Source organism: Marmota flaviventris, chromosome 12 (genome assembly GCF_047511675.1).
Source record: "Marmota flaviventris isolate mMarFla1 chromosome 12, mMarFla1.hap1, whole genome shotgun sequence".
In the NCBI taxonomy this organism is placed as follows: domain Eukaryota; kingdom Metazoa; phylum Chordata; class Mammalia; order Rodentia; family Sciuridae; genus Marmota; species Marmota flaviventris.
The window spans coordinates 28,589,067-28,610,932 of record NC_092509.1 but is presented as its reverse complement, the minus strand read 5'-3'; the positions used below and the strand labels follow the sequence as shown (position 1 = coordinate 28,610,932).

The 21,866-nt window shown below is 39.5% G+C and overlaps 2 protein-coding genes and 1 non-coding gene across 5 annotated transcripts in view; 2 read left to right on the top strand and 1 right to left on the bottom strand.

The window, feature by feature from the left end:
- LOC114106255 (protein adenylyltransferase SelO-like) overlaps positions 1-3,437 on the bottom strand; it is a 40,438-nt gene extending 37,001 nt beyond the window's left edge. Inside the window, exons 1-2 of the mRNA XM_071619661.1 lie at positions 3,429-3,437; positions 2,792-3,344 (exon numbers count right to left, since the gene is read on the bottom strand). Of these exons, the coding sequence (XP_071475762.1) occupies positions 2,792-3,344; positions 3,429-3,437 (562 nt within the window). The remainder of the gene's footprint in view (positions 1-2,791; positions 3,345-3,428) is intronic.
- Positions 3,391-21,866, top strand: part of Pdss1 (decaprenyl diphosphate synthase subunit 1) — a 35,506-nt gene continuing 17,030 nt past the window's right edge. For all 3 annotated transcript variants that reach the window (XM_027953093.3, XM_071599823.1, XM_071599822.1), the window contains exons 1-7: positions 3,391-3,564; positions 7,482-7,546; positions 7,848-7,968; positions 10,433-10,563; positions 17,109-17,250; positions 20,128-20,239; positions 20,336-20,445. In XM_027953093.3, the coding sequence (XP_027808894.1) occupies positions 3,436-3,564; positions 7,482-7,546; positions 7,848-7,968; positions 10,433-10,563; positions 17,109-17,250; positions 20,128-20,239; positions 20,336-20,445 (810 nt within the window). In that variant the 5' untranslated portion in view covers positions 3,391-3,435. The remainder of the gene's footprint in view (positions 3,565-7,481; positions 7,547-7,847; positions 7,969-10,432; positions 10,564-17,108; positions 17,251-20,127; positions 20,240-20,335; positions 20,446-21,866) is intronic.
- Positions 8,607-8,735, top strand: LOC114106260 (small nucleolar RNA SNORA42/SNORA80 family). The gene has a single exon (XR_003585161.1). It is a non-coding gene; the product is annotated as a small nucleolar RNA SNORA42/SNORA80 family (small nucleolar RNA).

The window sequence follows — 21,866 nt, the reverse complement described above, 5'->3', positions numbered from 1 at the left end:
ATCTAATAAAAATTATAGTAGGAGTTTTTTTTTTTGAAGAAGAAGAAGAAGCAGATAAATTGCAAACCTGGAAAAAGAAACAGGAGAGATGTTTTTAAGTAAGAGAAATTAGTTTGCTTATCATATTAAATATTCTAGGGCTGGGGCCATAGCTCAGTGGTAGAGCGCTTGCCTTGCATGTGAGTTCAATCCTCAGCACCATATAGAAATAAATACACAAAGGTATTTTGTCCATCTACAACTAAAAAAAAAATTTTTTTTTAATTCTAAAAGTATTTTTGTCCAAAAAATAAAAACAAAGATCAATGGAACTCAAATAAAAAGCACAAAAACAACCCAAAGTTATAACAGAATTTCCTATATAGAGAAAATGTTATAATAGAATTTCCTATATACAAATTTTAAAAAAGTGAACAGAATAAAAAGGATTTCTTATATAGAGAAAAGGATATTTCAAATCAGTAGAGAAGAGTGGTGTAAGAACAATTTGCTCAACTGTTTGGAATAACTCCAATTTATTCCATCCAAGCCTAGCTGAAGTACATGCTTCTTGTAACAACAATAAGAGTAATAATGTTTCTGTCTTCCTCACATGAGCAATAAAGTCAGGAAAATAGGGCCCAGAGTTAGTTCTTTATATTTTTTCTTTAAGTACATGTTGACTTATGGGGGAGCAAGTGGTAGTGATTTGGAGCTGAGATGTAGCTCAATCCCCAACACGCACAAAAAAAAAACAGATAATCTCAGAAAACCTGACAATCAAGAGTAGAAAATTCAACAGTCTATTTTCTTCCTTCAGAAGAACCTGAGTGTGAATTGACTAAATCATATAATTAATGCACTCTCCTTTATGATGCATTAACATATTAATAAAGCATGAGCAACATATAATGATCTATTAGCAGTTATGATATGTACCAAATAGAGCACATTTTGACAAGGTGACCACTGGCCATAGAACAGTGAAGTCTGATCTCTCACTCTGTGACACTTAAATAGAATAATCTGTCATACTGAAAATCTCAGAGAAGGGCTGGGGATGGTACAGCACTTGCCTAGCATGCAGAGGCTCTGGGTTTGGACCTGGCACAGAGGAAAACAATCTGCTAATCTTTCAGTGTAACTGTTTGAACTTTTTCTCTCAATAAATACTCTTGCCAGAATCATGTTGATAGTCCATTGATCTTTTATCTAATAACATCTGGAAGAGATGTTTTATGCAGTACTATATATCAAAACATGGTAACAGCTGGGCAACATGGTACCCGCCTATAATCCCAGCAGCTTGGGACGCTACGGCAGGAGGATCTCAAAGTCAGCCTCAGCAATTTAGTGAGGCATGAAGCAACTCAGGGAGACCCTGTCTCTAAACAAAATACAAGAAAGGGCTGGAAATGTGGCTCAGTGGTTAAGTCCCCCTGAGTTCAATCCCTGGTACCAAACCAAACAAAACAAAAAAAATGGTAACACACAGTATTATGTTTATAATCCCTCCTTGTCATAAAACCTGCCTTAGGTAATGTTTTGAACAGTGCCATTAATATGGCAAGAAAATGACTTGAAGTGTAGCCAATGTTCCAACATTGAAATGACAACTTTGAAAATACTTTCAACGAAACACTTCATCCATTTTTATCCATAAGTACTGGTAGTTTCATTTGCCTCAGTTAAAAAAAAACAAAACAAACAAAAAACAGAAATTATTTCTGCACAATGTAAGTCTGTTCTTTAGCAGTTACCTGCACAGCTCAGTTTTTGACCACCAAAACTGATGGTTGGCTTAGTTGGGCCAAAAGAACTACCAGAACTACCTTTGAATTCTACATGTCCTATTGGTAGGTGGTTGTTCCTCAAGAGTTGAGCCATACAATAATGTTGGAAGCCTTAATGAATTATAACTGTTTTCCTTACTTAGCCTTGCGGTATTACAACATCTTAATAGCGAGGACTTTTGTTATAATCTGGCCAAGCAATCTCTAAATGCAAATGGCCTGGCAGAATTGTGGAGTACTACACTTGCCAACAGTAGTTTAATTCCTCTGCAACTTTCCTTATCTGTAAAAAAGGGCAAATGATAGTATATTAATAAAGGATTTCCAAGTACAATAAAAGCATGTGAAACTACACTTGACTTTGGTAAATTATGCCTGTCGGATGTTTAACATAAACTTAATCTCCATCAAGATAAGCCATATGTGCATATTAACAATTTTTACTTGTAAAGCACTTTACATGTTTTTATATACTATTCTTCAAGACTGGGGGAAAATGAGACAAAATTGGTTTATTTTGATAGGTTCCTTTCTATAATATTTTTATTCAGTAATTTTTTTTTTTTTACTTTTAAGATAAATATAAAATTAATGTGCTCAGCTCTAGGGCTATTACACTCTTTCATGCAAGTGTTTTTCAGAGTAAGAAAAAAAAAATACATATCAGAGAATTGCAATTACCTATTTTACTGGTCTATTTCTTCCCAACAGTGAACTCTGAGGAAAGCATTTCTTTTCAGTATCCTGGATGCTTACACTTTCTCTTTTGACGCTGTGTTTGAATGTTTAATTGTATCAGATTTCTGTTATTAACATGCTGCCTCAACAGCAGAACAGATCTGACAATAGAGCTAAGGAAAGTAGATCTTTAGGCCCCAGTCCCGTGCATTCTCAGTACTTCCTGAGCTGGATACAAGTAAATTTTGACATTACCAAATATGTTTTAAAAGTATGCAGCCTCAGTACCCGCAAGCGCGGGACTCGATATATCCAGATGTGAGCAAGATGTCAAACTATACCTATTAGATTTTCAGAGGAGAGAGTCCAAAAGTCGAGAGAGAGGGCCAATTTAGCTTCTGTTTCACAGTAGCCCTGAACGTGGTTGGACTTGTTACTGGAAAGTGGCAGAAGGTCGACACTTCCTTCTGCAGCAGATTGTAAAAGGCAACCCACGACAGCGTGGCAGGTCACCCTCAAGAGAAGCAGAAGGGGGAACTGTGGTCTCCGGCGTAGGCCACAGAACCAGAACCCTGTGCTCTGAATCATATTTCTGCCAAAATACGCAGAGCGAGACTTTCGTGGCTGCCGAGTCCGGAGCACTGTGCTATTTCTTGCCAACAGCTGGGCCACCAAAGGTACATTTTGGAGTGACCGGCCGTCTCCCGAGCGGCTCCGGGGAAGGGATGGGAACAGAGTGCTCGTCCCGCAGGAGGCCAGGCTTGGTGGCCCCAGGGCTGGCCGCCTCCTCCCCAGGACGCCGGGCCTTCCCTGCCGGCTGTCCGGCCGCCGACAGCCGGAAAAACGAGCCCCCGAGGAGCGGGAGGGGGAGGCCGGGCGGGGCCCAAGCGCTTCCTGTGCCAGGTTTCCGGCTCCGGGTCCCCGGAGGAGGGCCGCGGGGCCAGAGGCGGAGCTGCCGCCCGGCCGCGACTTTCAGACTCGGACCATGGCCTCGCGCTGGTGGCGGTGGCGGCGCGGCTGCTCCTGGAGGCCGGCGACGCGGAGCCCCGGGCCCGGCTCCCCCGGCCACGCTGGGCCGCCCGGGCCGCGCGCCGCTTCCGACGCCCTCGCGCAGGTGAGGCCGGGAGGCGCGTGTCCCAATCGGGCGCAGAGGTCACGGCGCCAATGACAGCGGCGCTGCGGAATGAATGGGAACGAGGAGCACGTGCGCCGAGGCCAGGGGCCCGGGGTCGCTCTGGAGTGGGACACCGGGGTAGCGGGCTTCCCTGGTGGGACCGAGCTGTGTGTTCGCTTGAGGTAGGGGTGTCCCGGGACCCGGGAGCTGTGACAACCGGTTGGTTGGGGAGTGGGGGTCAAGTGGTGAGGAGCCTGCCCCCCCACCCCGGGAGACTCAGGAGCCATCAGATTGTCTGTGGTGTGGACGAAGAGGAAATTCCTGGAGGACAGTGGCATCAATCCCTTTGCGCCTTAGAACCGGCTCCAGGAGGACAGACCTTTTTAAAGCAAAAGGGATTCCTATCTCATTCTCCAAGATAGAGAATCAAATTGACCTTGGAGTAGTTGCATGGAAAGGGTCTTAGGGAGCAGGCAGGTTTGATGCTGTCTGGGCCTGAACTTAAGTGGTTCCATAGGTAAGGGCTTCGCTGGAAGCGCACATCTGCATGGAGCTAGAAGGACTTTAGAAGGAGAGAGAACTTTGAGTCTTTGAAATCTCATGGCAGCTTCTTGAAGTAAAGCCAGAGTCTCAGCAATAAGATGATTCCTTGAGGCTGTCTCCTGCTGCGTTGGGTCCAATTTCTTTCTTTCTTTTTTTTTTTTTTTTTAATATTCTGGTCAATTTAGGAGTTATAAACCTGTTCTTATGGCTCTGTCAATCACTTTGTAGTGACTCATTCTCAGGGTGCCACCACTTAGGCCCATACTGTAAGCATATCTAGGCACTGACTTTTTAAAGACTTATCCAGTCACCCAGTAATTGTACAAGTGTTCACCTTGCATTTGCAAAGTCCCCACCACTTTTTTTTTTTTAAGGAGAGAGAGAGAAGGGAGAAAGAGAGAGCTTTTTAATATTTACTTTTCAGTGAACACACATCCATATATTTTTTTTATTTTTATGTGGTGCTGAGGATTGAACCCAGCACCCCATGCATGCCAGGCCAATGCATTACCACTTGAGCCACGTCCCCAGTCCCCCCACCACTTTTTATTTGAATTTAGGATTCAGTTTGTATTCAGATTTGGTACATTTCATTTATCCATGTACTCATCAAACACCATTTATTTACTAGCATGAAATATGTAGCATTCACAAATGTCTACTTTGTACCAAAGTGGATGCATATCACACATTATCTAAAAAAAATGTTTGGAAAAGGAAGGCAACTGGGCTTGAAGACAACCTAGACAGGTAAAAAAGGAATACTATATATGGGGTGTAGAAAATGGGAGAAGACTCTTAGGGGAACGTAAGTGCTGTCTTACCTGGACTTCAGATTTTTCTAGCTCTGAAGACCATGACCTTGTTTGAAGATAGATGTATACACCATGTAATGCCACTAGATACTTCTTAATTTTTTTTCTTTTTATTTATTTATTTTTTTTTTTTTTTTGAGAATTTTTAATATTTATTTTTTAGTTTTCGGCGGACACTGATTGTATGTGGTGCTGAGGATCGAACCTGGGCCTCACGCATGCCAGGCGAGCGTGCTACCGCTTGAGCCACATCCCCAGCCCCTTCTTTTTATTTTTTAAGACAAGATCTCACTAAGTTGCTGAGGCCAGCCCCGAATTTGATCTCCTTGCCTCAGCCTTCTGAATAGCTGGGATTATAGGCATGTGCCACCATGCCTGGCTAATACTTCTTTCTTTGAAGTTTACCTTTTTATTACTTTGTGCTCACTAAGCAGGGTTAGCCATAAAAAGAGAATCTGCTTCATGGCTTCCATATTTACCTCCTGGGCCACAAGGAGGGACAGTACCGATGATGCCAACCTGTGTATTTCTGGTTCATGTGAAAATAATATTTCTCACTATAAATTAACAGATTAGCATTCAGGTGTCTACTTCAGGCATGTGTACTTTGGTTATTTCAAGTCTTTCAGGGCCTAATGGATCTCAGGGACAGAGCAACAATAATTAAGCCACATTTGGCTCTTCAACACAGTGCTGTTACTTCTTAATGTTTGTATATTCTCCTTACTCTCCACAAATATTATTAACAAATCTTGCAGTGGGATACAAGCCAGTGTGCATTTGATCATGCCAAATCACTTGTCAATGTGTCTTTGATTCTCATCAATCATTTTCTCTTATTTTAGAAAAGTGAATTCATGAGAGGAAAGGTTGACTTTCAGGGAGAGTAAGTGATGGAGAGGGAATGGAAAAGAACTGTCATTAGTACTAGCAGTGTGCTTCAGCAGTAGTTTTGCAGCTTCCTTTTAATACCTTATTGCTCTTCTGAGAACTTTGAATCTCCCTTTGGAAAACATTGCTGTAAGGTACTCCTAAAGCAGAACACAACTTGATGGAATAAATGCAGTATTAAATGTTTCTTGTGGAGCTAGGGATGTAGCTCAATGGTAGAGGGTTTACTTAGCATGCACGAGGCCCTGGGTTTCATCCCAGCATCATAAAACATTTAAAAATAAATATATTATCTACTAGATTCTGAGCTAAGTGCTATCCATACACTGTACTCTCTAATCTCAGCATCTCTCCATGGGTGGTTTTTATTAGAAAAGTGTCACAAAGTAACATGGCCAGGAAATTTGGGGATTTGAATCAAGCTCTGTCCCCCAAACACTATGCTATTAACAATTGTTAGGAATTAACTGTAATTTTAATCCTTAACTCCAAGTTAATCTCAAACTGAATAGTAGTTCCTCCTCCTCTTCTTTTTTTCTTTTGGGTACTGAACATTCAACCCAGGTTTTTTTTTCCCCTCTATAAAAATTCCCAGTTCTTTTTATGTTTTGAAACAGGTTCTCACTAAGTACCTGAGACTGACCTCAAACTTTTAATACTCTTGCCTCAGCCTCCTGAGTTGCTGGGATTACAAGTGTGTGCCACCTAGCCCATCCTCCTCTTTAAGAAGTTCTATTTATAAGTATCATAATAAAGTAATTGAAATTCTATGAATTAATTACCCATGAAGACTGAACAAAAAAGTTGAGTGAAGGTCTTGCTAAGTTGCCCACATTGACCTCGAACTTAAAATCTTCCTGCCTTAGCCTCTACTGGGATTATTGGCATTTGCCTTCGAAGTGCTAAAATCCCTGAATTCAAGACTAAAAAATCCATATCTTAAGTCCCTCGTGCCTATCACAATATTTCTAGCCTATAACAGTGTGCTCAGTAATTATTAGAAGTAATATTTGTTACTACTTCAGAATTTTTTTAGATCTCTGATTAAGTTAATATTGAATGTGCTGCTTGGGTTGATTGTTAACTCCACCACAGAACTATACCTGCAACCCATTGTTGGTTTTTTTTGGTTTCTTTTTTTTAACATTTTTTATCCAGAAGCATCATTTTCAAAATACATTATAACTTAAAATAGACAATTTATGTAAATGTAAATACCTTCCTTAATATTGAAATCTTTTACCTTTTTGCCATCTCAGGTGATACTTTTGGGACCTTTAAGAATTTATAGGTTTTTAAAAATTTTCTGCTCTTATTTATATTTTTTGTAAAAGTACTGCTTTTGTAATAAGGAAAGGAAACTTTTAAAATTGTCCTTTTTCTAAAGTTTCCAATTACCTGTAAGTGGATGATTAAAAGATATAGATTGGGGCTGGGGTTATGGCTCAGTGGTAGAGCACTTGTTTAGCATGTGTCAGGAATTGGTTTCGAATCTCAGCACCGCACATAGATAAATAAAATAAGGGTCCATTGACAAACAAAAATTTTTTAAAAAGATATAGATTATATTTATTATGAATTATTGGGGGCGGTTATTATCCAGTAGTGCTATAAACAAGTTTTCCAGGATATGATTCTTACAAATTTCTTGACACTTTTATTTTCTAGATGCCGTGTTTTAGTCTTCTGAAGAGTTTAACGTCTGCCTTTCCAAGTGTATATACTATGTCACGGTAAGTTTATAATTCGTATTGAACTACTAAAAATACTATGTTGCCAGTAAATTTCTGTACTTAATTATGGTTGACTAAGACAACAAATTTAATGATAGTTAAGTGCTTTACATGATTTCTGCCTTTTCAAAAAATAGAAATATAATAAAATTTTAACTCAACCCAGAACACAATGAACATAGCTTAGTTATTCTTTGTTATTGTCAATTCTCAAGGTCCTGTTTATAAAAATGATCTATTGCTAGACATGCATATAATACTTAATTTGAAGTGAAGTCGCGTGCATGTTTCCTTTTCCCAGGTTTCATCACATGACACCAGCAGTGTGCTGTTGTAGTAAAACACAGAGTGGTGAGAAATACACCGATCCCTTTAAACTTGGTTGGAGGGACTTGAAAGGTCTGTATGAGGACATTAGAAAGGTAAGTTTTTTTGATTATGCTATGAAGTATGTTTTAGTTTACTGGAACTTAGTAGTTTTACAATTTTGAAAAACAGTGCAGGTCTTCATATATGTATAATGCCATTGCAAACTTTTTACTTGCATACATCAGGCTTCAAATATTACTTGAGCAAAATCCACATTACAACCCAGTTCTGGGCAATATGGAGGATGCAGGGGCTGGGGATGTGGCTCAGCGGTAGCGTGCTCGCCTGGCATGCGTGGGGCACTGGGTTCCATCCTCAGCACCACATAAAAATAAAATAAAGATGTTGTGTCCACCGAAAACTAAAAAAATAAATATTAAAAAAACTCTCTCTCTCTTTAAGAAAAAAATATGGAGGATGCAATACATGTTATTGTTCAGAAAGGCATTATTGCAGAGTTCAGAGTTTAGAAACTGAAAAAAAAAATGGTACAGGGAGCATAAAGATGTGTAGTAAATTATCTAACCTTTCCTTTTCATATCTATCACCTCTCAGTGATTCCTATGACTATCTTTCCTAATTCTGAATATCATCATTAACTACCCTAAATATTGCTTTCTTCATTTAACTCTTTTTCCTATAAACTTTCAGTGGATCCTGACCTCAGGTGAATTCTAAGATTCTGACCAGTGCATGGATTTTAATTTATGGTAGGCCTGTCCTTCTGGGCCTCTCATAGTGTCCCATGCCAGAGTAAACCATGGCCCAAACCATTGCCTGGCCTCTGTGTCCATAGGAAAATAAAATAAATTAAATGGTGCTCAGAAATCTTCACGTACCCCTTGTCAGCTTCCTGGCCCAAAGTTCTCCACTTATCCTCCAAACTTCCAACCACAGGTTCTCACAGTCTTCCAGCAGTTCTCCCTTTTTTTTCCCTTGCAGTGCTGGAAGAAAAAAAAAAGTATCCATGACTGAGTCTAACTTAACATTTTTTAAACTCTCCTTTTCCCTCACAAACTATTTTGTCTCCTTGTGTCCCTGGTCACTGATAATACCACCTAGGAATGCAGGAAAGATTCTCAAGTTGTTCCTTTCCTTCCCCCACATGCCCTTCTAGTTTGTTTCTTACCTTCAGTCCCCACTCCCTCAGGTCAGGTCACCTCCATATCTCATGTCCTTTCTTGCTGTTGTCTTCCCTATCTCAGCCTGAGCCAGAGGCTCCCCGTGTTTTCCCAGAATGATGGTGCTTACCTTGATGAAAGTACTCATCACATTGTAAGGTATTGATGACTATTACTGGTTTACTTCTCTCCATCTAGAACCTGGGCTCAGGCTAGGGATGTGGCTCAAGCAGTAGCACGCTCGCCTGGCATGTGTGCGGCCCGGGTTCGATCCTCAGCACCACATACAAACAAAGATGTTGTGTCCGCCAAAAACTAAAAAATAAATATTAAAATTCTCTCTCTCTCTCTCTCTCTCTAAAAAATAAATAAATAAATAAATAAATAAATAAATAAATAGAACCTGGGCTCCTCGTTGGCAAGGACTGTCTTGCTTATCTTTCTGACCTTTGCCTTTATTACAGTGTTTGGCACTGAATCAGTAATCTAATGAATTAGTGACAGGCCTACAGTATTGCATTCCCCTGGGTCCTACTGTTTCCAGGAGATAAGCTCTGATTCAGTCCAATGCACCCTTGAGCAGGACAGATACACACCCATGGAAGATCTGGAAGGCCTTCTCCCCTCTTTACAAATCAAAACCCTACTAGTCCTAACCCAAGTCAAAGCTTATCTCCTCCATGAAATATTTGGGTTTTCTAACCCTCATTAATCTCTTCTTCTCTGAACTTTTAATGTATTTCATGTACAGCATTGCTGAGGTTACTCCTGTATTGTCCATTACATGGTTCATATTTTTAAAATGTCTCCCTAACACAATGTGAAGCTGCTTGCAGTTAGGCAAACTATGCCTTATACTTCCTTTATGAACCTTTGAAATATCTTCTGCTAAATATAGGCCCAGCCAGACTTTCTGACGTCTGCTTCTTTTTGCCCACCATCTTGTCTGTCTTCCTTTTCTTGATATGCAGCATCCACATGCCCCTTACCTGCTTCATAGGCTCCCACACTCCCCTGACATTCTCTTCTTTCCTCCATCTTCCAAGCTACCTACCAGCCCCTGTTTCTTTCTCTCTCCAGCTGTTACTAGCCCAAAGTTCCTGGGCCACTCAGTGCTCCCTGTAATCTGCTGCCGCATCCTGGTATCTGATATTATCCCTGAGGCAGTTAGCAGTGCAGGAGACCAGTTGGGGCTGAGCCAGGCATCGTTTGCGTTCCAGCCCACAGGGCATCCAGGTTTGTGTCCATACAGTGTCAAAGCCTTGTCCAGCTGAGTGTTCACTTTCTTAATTGAAGGAGACATACTGAAATTGAATCAAAGTTTTGTAAAAATAGATGCTGTTGACTTTATTGTACAATTAAAATGTCTTATTGATGCAAAGAATCTTTATTTCAGGAACTGCTCATATCTACAACAGAACTTAAGGAAATGTCTGAGTACTACTTTGATGGAAAAGGAAAAGCCTTTCGACCAATTATTGTGGTGCTAATGGCCCGAGCGTGTAATAGTCATTATAATAACTCCCGGTGAGTTCCATACTTTGACACCCTATTATTGTGTTATATTTGGGATTTTTCATTCCCCAGGTTACCATTTTGTTCCCATTTTAAAAGTAACATATATCTAGCTAGATGTGGTAGTGTACACATATAATCCCAGCGACTCTGGAGGCTAAAGTGGGAGGATTGCAAGTGCAAGGCCAGCCTTAGCAATTTAGCAAGGCCCTAAGAAGCTTAGCAAGACTCTGTCTCAAGATAAAAAGGGCCGCAGATGTAGTTTGGTGGTAAAGCACCCCTGTGTTCTGTCCCCAGTACCACAAACAAAAGCATATATCTAAGAATTTGTTCTTTTATGTATAGATTCTGACTTTGAGTCACTAATGTCACTTTGGACATCTTCCTTTTGCAGACTTCTTCATGTCCTTTGAAGAATAGCTTAAGTTACAAATAAAAATTCAAAACCATATTTGTTTTTCTCACTGGGAAGTAAGGAATACCGGGATATATATTTAATCATTATTCACGTGGACGGTTAGTCCAAAGGTTGATTGTTCTGAAGTTGAGCAGGCCATTATTCTGGGCAGTGGATGCACACACCCAGGATTGCTGCTTCCTGTAACTTTTTGAATCGTGCAGAAGAGAAATCTTTAAAGAAGATGTATTGACTTATTTTTAAATAGCTTCACCATTTTAATATCATAGGAAATCTTATAAAAGGAAAAACCATTTCCCCATTGCCTTGGGCAGCCCTCTTGCTCATTCTGCTTCCCTTTCCTCTTGCATTCAGTTATTCAACGTATATAATTTTGTGTTCTGCTCTGCTTACTTGTCATTGTTTTTAAACTCTTTACCTTATTGCTGAAGTATCTTCATGTAACCGATCAATGGCAATTCCAATAGACCATAATGTACTGATAGGCATCCCTAGAGTTGAACAGTTACTTCTAAGGAATTCCTAAGAGTTGTCAACACTGACTTTAATGCTGATGCTGTAAGAATGAGCACCAGATGTTTCTTAACAAATGCAGGTGCCACCTCTGCCTACAGCCTTGTGTCCTACAGCGGTGCCTCTTTATGTCCAGCACAATCACAGTGCTCAGAATCGCCTTCTACTTAAGATTTTCAAAGAGCTCACAGTGTATTTTGAGCATGCAGTAAAACCTTTTAGCCGTTACCTGGACCACTTTGACTTTACCTGGAAGGCAGAACAGCAGAAATAATCCCCCTGAACCAAATTTGAAACACATCTCGTGTGGTTTTAGAGCAAAGTTTCTCAGCCCCATGACATCTTGGGGCCAATCATTCTTTGTTGGTGGGAGGGGAGTTAGACTGTCTGGTGCATTATAGGATGTTTAATACCATCCCTATCTGTACCTACTGAAGGCTCCCTCTAAGGCACCCCAGTTGATAGTAACCAAAAATGTCTTTAGCATTGCCAAATGTCCCATGGGGTGCAAAAATCTGTGGTTGAGAACCACTGGTCTAGAGAAAGTATATTTATATTTTTAAATTCTCAGACTAATATATAATACATAGGCAATGTCTAGCATGGGGACAAGTCACAATCCCAGCCTGCATTTGGGTGATCTAGTACTCTGCCAGTATTAATCTCCAAGTTGCTACTTCTGAAAAATACTTGTTTCCCAGAGACATTTCTGAATTGGGCCCTTAATGAGTTAAATATGTGGCTATTGTTTCTATGCCACTTGAAGAAAAAAAGGGCAGCAAACATCTGAAGAGCTGGGCCATTTGTGATTTTACTTGCTCATAAAGGTCCAGAACAGCATGGAAAAACAACATTTTAAAATTCAGGAGCTGGGGCTGGTGTTGTGGCTCAGCGGTAGAGTGCTTGCCTGGTGTGTGTAAGGCCCTGGGTTTGATTCTCAGCACCACATAAAAATAAATAAATAAAAATAAAGGCATTGTGTACAACTAAAAGAAAAAAAAAAAAAGATTCAGGAGCAGGACCATACACTGCCTCCATTTTAGCCAGTGCCAACAGAATATCCTTTCATCCCAGTGACACTCTGTGTATTCTTGTGTCTCACATGCTTGCTTCTTGGTGATGGCACAATGGAGAGAGACCTTCTTTATCGTTTGACAGTCAAAGCTCTTTATGAACCTTATCAGATATCTTATTTCTAAAGTGTGTATTGAATCACTTAGTAATATGGTGAGGATTTTAGAAGACAGAACAAGTATCTTAAGAAATAGTGAAGGAAGGGAAAACCACCTATTCATTTTTCTGCCTTTATTAAGCTTTTCAGCTATTAAATGTTCTCTGCTGGATGACTTAACTGGGAGTTTTAAACCTGAGGTCTATAGGAGTTGTGGGGGTCTGTGAACCCTTGAAATTCTATCTGTTTATTTTGGTACTGAGGATTGGACCAAGGGCGCTTAACCATTGAACAATACCCCCAGCTCTTTTATATATTTTATTTAGAGACATGGTCTTGCTGAGTTGCTTAGAGCCACACTAAGTTACTGAAGCTGGCTTTGAACTCACCATCCTCCTGCCTCAGCCTCCCAAGCCACTGGGATTACAGGCATGTGCCACCATGCCCAGCTAAAATTTTTTGTGTAGTTGCATTTATCTGGGGAAGGGTATCCATGTCTTACTGTATACTCTTGAAGGATAATATGGCCCTGAAAAGCTTAAGATCCAGTTTTTTTCTCCCTGTATCCTGATAATCACCATACAAAGGAAGGTAAAGTGGGAATACAGACTCAGGTTTGAAATGTCCAGTAAATAGAGATGCAGTGGATTCTGATATGTTCCTCCTCTATTGCCCTTCACTGAAATACTTTTTGCCCCAGCTGTTATACCAGGTGCTGTTAATGCCTGTTGGCCTTCATTTCTCAGCCTTGTCAAGAAGTGCTATTGTCCTTTCTGGAGGCAGCTCATGTCTAGGGACTGATAGATAAAGGACCATTCCCGTTGCAGAGCTCCTTCTGGGCTAAGTCTGTTGGGTCTGCCTTGGCTTCTTGTTCTGCCCTCCTTCCCTTGGGTGTTGATCCCAAAGGCTCTTCTAGTAAACAACCAGTTCATTAACTTCTTTGCTTTTTTGGCAGTATTGGGGATCAAATCCAGGACATCACACATGCTAGGCAAGCGCTCTACCTCTGAGCTACATTCCCAGCCCACATCCTGTAAATTAGGCTCCATCTCAGAATACTTCCCAGATAATTTAACTTGTAATAGAATTCAACAAAACTTAGGTCAGCACTTAGGTTATCAAAGAATTTTGAGCTTTATCAGGGATTTGGGCAACATCCTGAGACCCCTACCTCAAAAAAAAAAAGATGGGGGAGGGGCTTTATATTAAATACATTTCTCTAAAATTGCTCTGCTGTATTCACAGCACAATATGGTGTCTATATCTTTCTCCCAAACCTCTCCTGGTAGCCTTGTTGAAGTGACCTGCTACCATCATTGGCACCATCCATTCCTGTGTTAAACTTCCAGCGCTCAAAAGTAAAGGCCACTGTTAATCATAAGGAATACCTAGGGAAGGGTATGAGTTTGACTAAGGATAAGGCCCACAAGTGTGAGCTCACAGGCATCCCTCCTACATCCTGTGCCACCCCTTAGATTATGGGTACTATTGATGTTGTTGCCAATAACATCCCTCCACACACATACTTTAGGCTTGCTTGTAATTTAAGACTTCACATTATATAATAGTATGAATGGGGAGTGGTTTTAGTCATACCTATCTGGTCACTGTGGTAGATTCCTGTAGTCCCTGCCACTCCAGAGGCTGAAGCAAGAGGACTGTTTGAGCCCAGGAGTTCTAGGTCAGCAGCATAGTAAGATGCTGGGCAACATAGTGAGATCGTGTATCTCACAAATAATTAAATAAAAGTAAAGTCACATGTAAGCTGGATAAAGGATTGGAGGAGGGTCGTTATAGTCATCCATTTTTTGTATGTTTGAAATTCTTCATTTAGAAAATTATTTTAATCTAATAAAGGGGAAAAGCATTCCGACGAGGGACTTGCTCAATCATAGCACACAAGACAAAGCCAGCTTTCAAAACTAAGGGCCTCTTTTTCTCGTGATACCTTGCCTGTCACCTCTCCAGGGATCTGGGAAAGTGTGGCAGTTATTTCACAGTAGGAAGTAGGAATGGTGCCCAGCTTTTCAAAGGCATGACTTGGTTTGGCACTTCAAAGATTTCATCTTAAAGATAGTGTGAGCTTTTTCTGTAATCTGTAAATTTCAGTCATCTGTCCCCACAGGATGCTGCATTAAGGATAAGCAGTGGCAGTATTTTGCAGTTACAAGCTGGCACACATTAAAGCCTAATTGTGTAGGAAAAAAATACATCAGACTCATAAAGCATCTAAAATCTGGTGTAGAGGCTGTGTCGCAGTGCCAAATAGCCTTCTAAGCAAGAATTCTGATTTCATTAGTCAGTAAGTAAGCCATGCAAAATGACATTTTTGTATGCATAGCTAGTCTATGAAATTTCAGAATATTAATAAGTCTTTGTTTTAATATCTTCAAATGACAAAACAAAACAAGCTAGCCTCTGAATGAGCCCTTCCATTTCATTGTAACCTCCCAGCGGGAGCCCTGTCGGCTGATAGAACTTGTGATAATGGAAGTGGTGCCCAACTTAGGAATGCTGAGAAAAGCTAGAGGCCTTGACAGTTTCTTTAAGGTAAGTTCCACCCTTAGTTGATAAGAAAAGTATATTTTAGTAGACTGAAACCTAGTTGAGAAAATATTCTTGTAAAATAGCCTTATATTTAAAACCAACTATAAGAGTCTATCTTTCCCTGTGCTTTCAAGTCAAAGAAGACAAGGCCTAGTGACTTTACCTGAAAAACACTATAGGTTCCTAATATGAAGTCTGAGTGTCTCACTGAAGAATTTAGTGCAAGCTCCTGAAAGCCATCTGAACCTCTGTTTTGTCATTTACCAAAGTGGTTTATTGTTGCGGTGCTGGAGGATCGAACCTAGGGTCTCGCACAGGCACTACTGAGCCACACCCCTAGCCCAATGAAATAGCTTTATATGATGATTTGTCTCCATCCTCTGTTACTTTTTTTATTCTAAGTTGTTGATGGACACAATACCTCTAATTTATTTATTTTTTAGGTGGTGCTGATGATTGAACCCAGTGCTCACATGTGCTAGGCAAGTGCTTTACCACTGAGCTACAGCCCCAGCCCTCAGTTGTTTATTTTTTGTTTGTTTTACTTTTTCCTTCTTGGAAGAATCTGTCATGATCTGGAAGTATTAAGAGCTGTTGTGTTGTGGCTTGTGAAATATTAATAAATGATGAGCAACATGTAAAATTGATTTTCAAGCTGAAATCATTTGGAAGGTTGTGAGGCTTAGTTCTGAGGCCTTAGTAAGAGAACCCAGCAAGGAGTCATATTTTAAAATTCTATTTAAAGAAAGAACAGAAGATAGTCACATGCTTTCTTAGTGTCTATAGTTGATTACTGCATCTTTTCTGTAGTTACACTGCATTTTTAATTACATTCTGCAAGGTATAAAGAATGAGCACTCTCTTATACAGATGTTCAGATTAAATTTCTAAATAAAAGGGTCATTTCAGTAGGAAATTCCATTTCCTTCCCTCATTAGATATAACCTAGCTGCGCATGGTCGAGAATGCCTATAATCCCACTAACTTAAGGAGACTTTGTTTCAAAATAAAAAATCAAAATGGGGCTGTAGTTCAATGGTAAACACCGTAGGTTCAATCCCCAGCACCTCCCCACCCCTGAGGTCGAGTAAACAGAATAAGTGAAACATGTGGTTAGTGCGTGTTTAAGTCAGGCATATGTATGAGATTGAAAATGAGTTAGCTATTTCTTTAGTTTGATTTTTTTTTTTATTTTTATTTTTAATGCCCATAGATGGAGATAGTGATAGTGACTACTCTGGGAGCCAGGCACAGTAGCACATGCCTGTAGTCCCAGCTGCTCTAGAGGCTGAGGCAAGGCTGAGGTAAGGCTGAGGCAGGAGAAGCACTTCCTTCAGCCCAGGCCTGGGCTCCTAGCAAGACAAAAGTGCTAAAACTTCATATTTAATGAATTAGAAAACAATCTAAAACATTCTATCTTGGTTATTGATGTTGTCATATTTGACCATTTAATTTAAGACTCTTAAGAGCTTTGAACATAGTGACAGTAGATTCTTTAAGACACTTTAAAAATATTTCTTACGTTTTTTCACCTTGCAGCCCTGAAATTTAATTGTAACCTAATTATAACTTGGACAACTAAGTCCACTACTAAAGGACATAAAGATGATTGTTCACCCCAGTGACCAGACTTTTGAGATGTTTATCCTTTTTTTGTTAACTATGCAAATTCTATTCCTTAATATAGAGTCCATAAATTAGAGTCTTGGCAGGGTCTTTTGTGCATTTTTAAAATGTTCTCCAAGTGATGGAAATGGCTCTGTAGGGAAGCCATCGTTTTTTATACAGTTTCTCTTAGAGAAATAAAATTCTTTATCCTAGATCCGTTGTCCAGTTTTCACAAGATGATTGCTGAAAAGGTTCTAGGCAGCGCCTCTGTTAAAAAAAGCATTGCTTTCTGTTAACTAGAGATATGCAAGCCAGCCAGCGCTCCGTAGCCTTAATTGCAGAAATGATCCACACTGCTAGTCTGGTTCACGACGATGTTATTGATGATGCAAGTTCTCGAAGAGGAAAACACACAGTTAATAAGATCTGGGGTGAAAAGAAGGTATGGCTTTTAAAATTCCTTCTAACCAAATCACGTGCTTTTTGGATTACATTTGTTTTTCAGATGTGTCTCTAATTCCAAAGTAAAACATGCTTGTTCAAATATGGTCTTATAAATTTCAAAAAAGTATTCATGTCATTTTTGTATATAGATACTTGGTAAACAAGAGAAAATGCCATAGAAAAATAAACTTAGTGTTTCTGGTTCCTCTCCATTTCATATAGCATTTCTTTTGGTTGTAAGGAAAGGGATATTCATGGATTTCCAAAAAGTGAATTTCATAAGGAATCATACTTTTTTTTTAATATTTATTTTTTAGTTGTAGTTGGACACAATACCTTAATTTTATTTATTTTTACACGGTCCTGAGGATCAAACCCAGGGCCCCGCATCTGCTAGGCACACGCTCTACCACTGAGCCACAACGCCAGGCCAGGAATCATACATTTTACTTTTGGATTCAAATTACTCAGACTTTGTCCAATTCTTTAACATTTATTGATTGACTACTATATACAAGAGTGTCAAGGCAAATAAATAAAACTAAAAAAGAAAAAAAAATCTTAGAGAGATACTATTCTACCATGAAAATCTTAATCTTTTTAAATACAGTCAATATAATAGGGTTTGGTTCATATGGGTATGTATTTTTAAAATGTAATTCCGTATTAGTTTATTAGCGTTCTTTGAGGGCAGTGTGCACATTAGGGACTTCAGTTTGAGGATATATAAATTATAGGTTGAACAATGGGAATAAAGTTTTAAAAAGGAACAAAAAAGGATGCACAGGCCTTTTAAGAGCAGACATCCACCCCACACAAATGCCTCCCTGGGCCATCTTGCCCAGTTGAACAGCAGAATTTATACAAACATAACTTGCCCTCTCTCCTTCTCCCTCACATAGTTGTAATACCTGGTTCCCTCCTGTTCAGTTGTCCTTCACGCAGTGGTTTTGCTTTAACAAGAAAGTCTTTGTTGTGAAATTGAACTCTGCAATTCGATGTATATGGCTTTTATATCAAATTTTAGATTAAAAGATTTTTTTATCCTGTTGACTGAAATCTAAACATGAGAATGCTAGCAAAAAGAAGATGGAGTTTTGTTTTGGAGAGGACACGGGTAACTTCATGACTCATTCCTGCCATCACCTGTGTCTGTTTTCAGGCAGGGCCAGTCCTGAACCTTATTTGTTTGGAGCTGTTGGGCAGGGAAGGATCGTCAAGGGAACAAATTATGCTCTTCTCCTTGTGTGTCTGCCTCTCCTGGTGGGGGCTTCTGAGTGCAGGTAAAAGGAGGTGTTTGCTGCCATCCTCTGCCTCTCTCTGCTACAAGAGTGGCCTGCTCAGCACGAGTCTGCCTGCTAGTCACCTTTTTCCTGCTTCTGAACCATAATGACTGTGTTATTGCTACAAGAATCCATTCACCTGAGCCCTTGTTACTTCTGGTTCCCTTTAACTCTTCAAACCTAGCCATCTAGATCCTTGTGGTTCTAGATTCATATGCTATAACTTTTGGGCCTCTAGGATCCTTAGGGCCAGAAAGGAAAGAGGTAAAGACCCAAGAATCTCAGGCGACAAGTTGCTAATACTTGGGGGGTAAATGGGTGGGTATAAGTGTGTTCATATATGTCATGATGTGTCAGATTACTTTATAAGTGTATACTTACATGGTGCTAGCTTATATAACATGTGTAGTAAATAAAAATGGTGATTAGTTGGTAAACATACCCTGAATGTTACATGTGTCTCTTTTAGATACTAGAGAACAGACAATAAATACCTAAAATGGTTATGTTGAAAATTCTATGAATTAAAATTTCTGTGAGCTCTAGCATTTATGACTAATTCCAATAGGACTTAATAACACTTAAGCCATATCTTTAAATATGTAAATTAATGTGAGTACATGATTACAGCATGTTATTCTGATTATTTGCTAATACATTGTGGACATCTCATGATCTAAAGTTTGAGAAAGTATTAATTACCTAATAATCAATGAAAACAATATTTAATTGGGCTGGGAGTATAGCTACGTGGCAGAGAACTTGACTAAGAGGTGCCAGGACCTGTGGTAGATGCCCAACACTAAAAGAATTTGGGGTATGACCTACGAATGAAGGGCAGTGTAAGATACTGCAAAGAGCATCGAACCTGGAGTAAAGTATCCTTAGTTAAATTCTCATTGGGAAAAAAAAACATGCTGTGCACTGGGATGCTAAGTACTAGCAGAAACGTTCCTTGTCTGGGTCCTCCAAGAGTGAAGAAATGAACTGCTTGGGGTGCAGAGTTCATTGGTTGTGCTCGCTTAGTCAGAGGGATCTGATCAGACTGCCGTAGCAGAGAAGATTTCTTGGAGGTGCTATTTGAGCTTATTTTGCAAATTGAGTTTGCAAAGTGAAAAAGGAGAACGTGTGTGTGTGTGTGTGTGTGTGTGTGTGTGTGTGTGTCGCTGAGGATCAAACCCAGGTTCTCGGGTATGCTAGCCAAGTGCTATATCACCAAGTTACACCCCAGCCCCCAAAGAACTTTTTGAGCAAAAGAAACAGTAAGTGAAAAGGCAGAGTGACGTGGTTTGAGGGAACAGCAAATGATCCAATATTGGATCATGCTAAAATGAAGGCAGCTGCATTTTGGTGGCCTCTGGGGAATGAAGTAAGAAGGTAAATTCCATTCCCTTTCCATGACTAAGGTAATATCTGAGAGTCAGCTCAGGTCAGACAGTGGCCCAAATCTGTAACTGATTATTATGTAATCCTGCTGAGAAAGGAGGAAACTTACTCTTTCCTATTCTGCATTCATCCTCTGACAAGTCAGCTTCATCATTGACTCCATTGCTCTGATCTTTTTATTTGAGTTTTTCCTCCTCTTTTTCTAGGCTGTTCTTGCTGGAGATTTAATTCTTTCTGCAGCATCTATAGCTCTGGCACGGATTGGAAACACAACTGTTATATCTATTTTAACCCAAGTTATTGAAGATTTGGTGCGTGGTATGTTGTTTCTAACTCTTATTTTTTATTTATTCAATCCTGGTATTTAGCAGGCAGTAAAACCATATCTCAAGAGACCTTTTTCCTTCTTTTCAGGTGAATTTCTTCAGCTAGGGTCAAAAGAAAATGAGAATGAAAGATTTGCCCACTATCTTGAAAAGACCTTCAAGAAGACTGCAAGTCTGATAGCCAACAGTTGTAAAGCAGTATGTACGTTCTGTCTTTTTTCAAGTTAAAAAAGTCTCATAGCTCTTTCTTGGAGCTAATTCTAGAAAATATATCACTGGAAAACAGTGGCAAAGTGCTTGCCTAGCATGCACAATGCCCTGGGTTACACACACACACACGCAACTTCTACTATGGGCTATGGTTTTTATTTTTGCTATCTTTTTTTTTATATATATATATTTTTTAGTTGTTAATGCACCTTTATTTTGTTTATTTACATTTGGTGCTGAGAGTTGAACCCAGTGCCTCACATATGCTAAGCAAGTGCTCTACCCAACCCCATTGCTATCTTCTTTTGGTATGCAGCCGTTAACTATTCTTTTTATCTTGCCTCCTAAGAATTAAATCAAAATAAGCTTTATATTATATCCCCAATATATTGTTCAAACTGTAACATTCTGAACAATTTGTGGCAATTTTTTCATATTTGTTGTCACATTTCTGACATTTTTACCTTTAGAAATTATAAAGTATGTTCTACATACTTTTTTTTATAGATAATAGATCTTCCCAATATTATTACGTGAAATATAAATAAGCCTTATTTCTTCAGACTATAAATTGATGACTTTTTTGTTTTGTTTTGTTTGGTACCAGGGATTGAATTTGGGGGCACTCAACCACTGAGCCACATCCCCAGCCCTATTTTGTATTTTATTTAGAGACAGGGTCTCACTGACTTGCTTAGCCCCATTCCTTTTACTGAGGCTGGCTTTGAATTCGTGATCCTCCTGCCTCAACCTCCCAAGCTGCTGGGATTACATGTGTGTGCCACCACACCTGGCTACACTGATGATATTTTAACATTAGTTAACATCTTTAATCCATAGCCTAAAAGGTGTAGTATTCATTGTTAAGCACACAAATGAAAACCAATGTCTCCATACAATTGTTCATCTGAGCATCTCTCAGCCTAATGGATACAGAGATAAGTAATCATCCCATGTGATTACAGCAACAAGAAAAGAAGACCTCTGAGGGTCAAATGGAAATTGCTGTCTTGACATGCTGTTAACATAACTACAATTAAAGAGAGCTTTTTCTCAGAGTTCTCCAGTGAATAAGTCCCTTGCTAATACCATCTCTGTTTGATAAGTGTCAAGAAATGTGTAATTGTGAGCCGGGAAAGAATGAGGACAACACTTTCTTCCTAAAAAAGATCTAATTGAAACCCTAAGGAATGTGAATTATGTAGAACATGCTGGCCACAATCTCAGCCATTTTTGTCTTTTTATTGAAAAGGGCTATTATGTTCTTATTTCCAAGAAATTACAAGTGTGGAGTTTTTTATTTTTTAAGAGATGAAAATATGATAGATACCAAATGTTAAAAAAAATAATGGCCTATTTAAAATGGGTGCTTTAAAGCTGTTACAATAATCCTTTATTGATTATTCCAC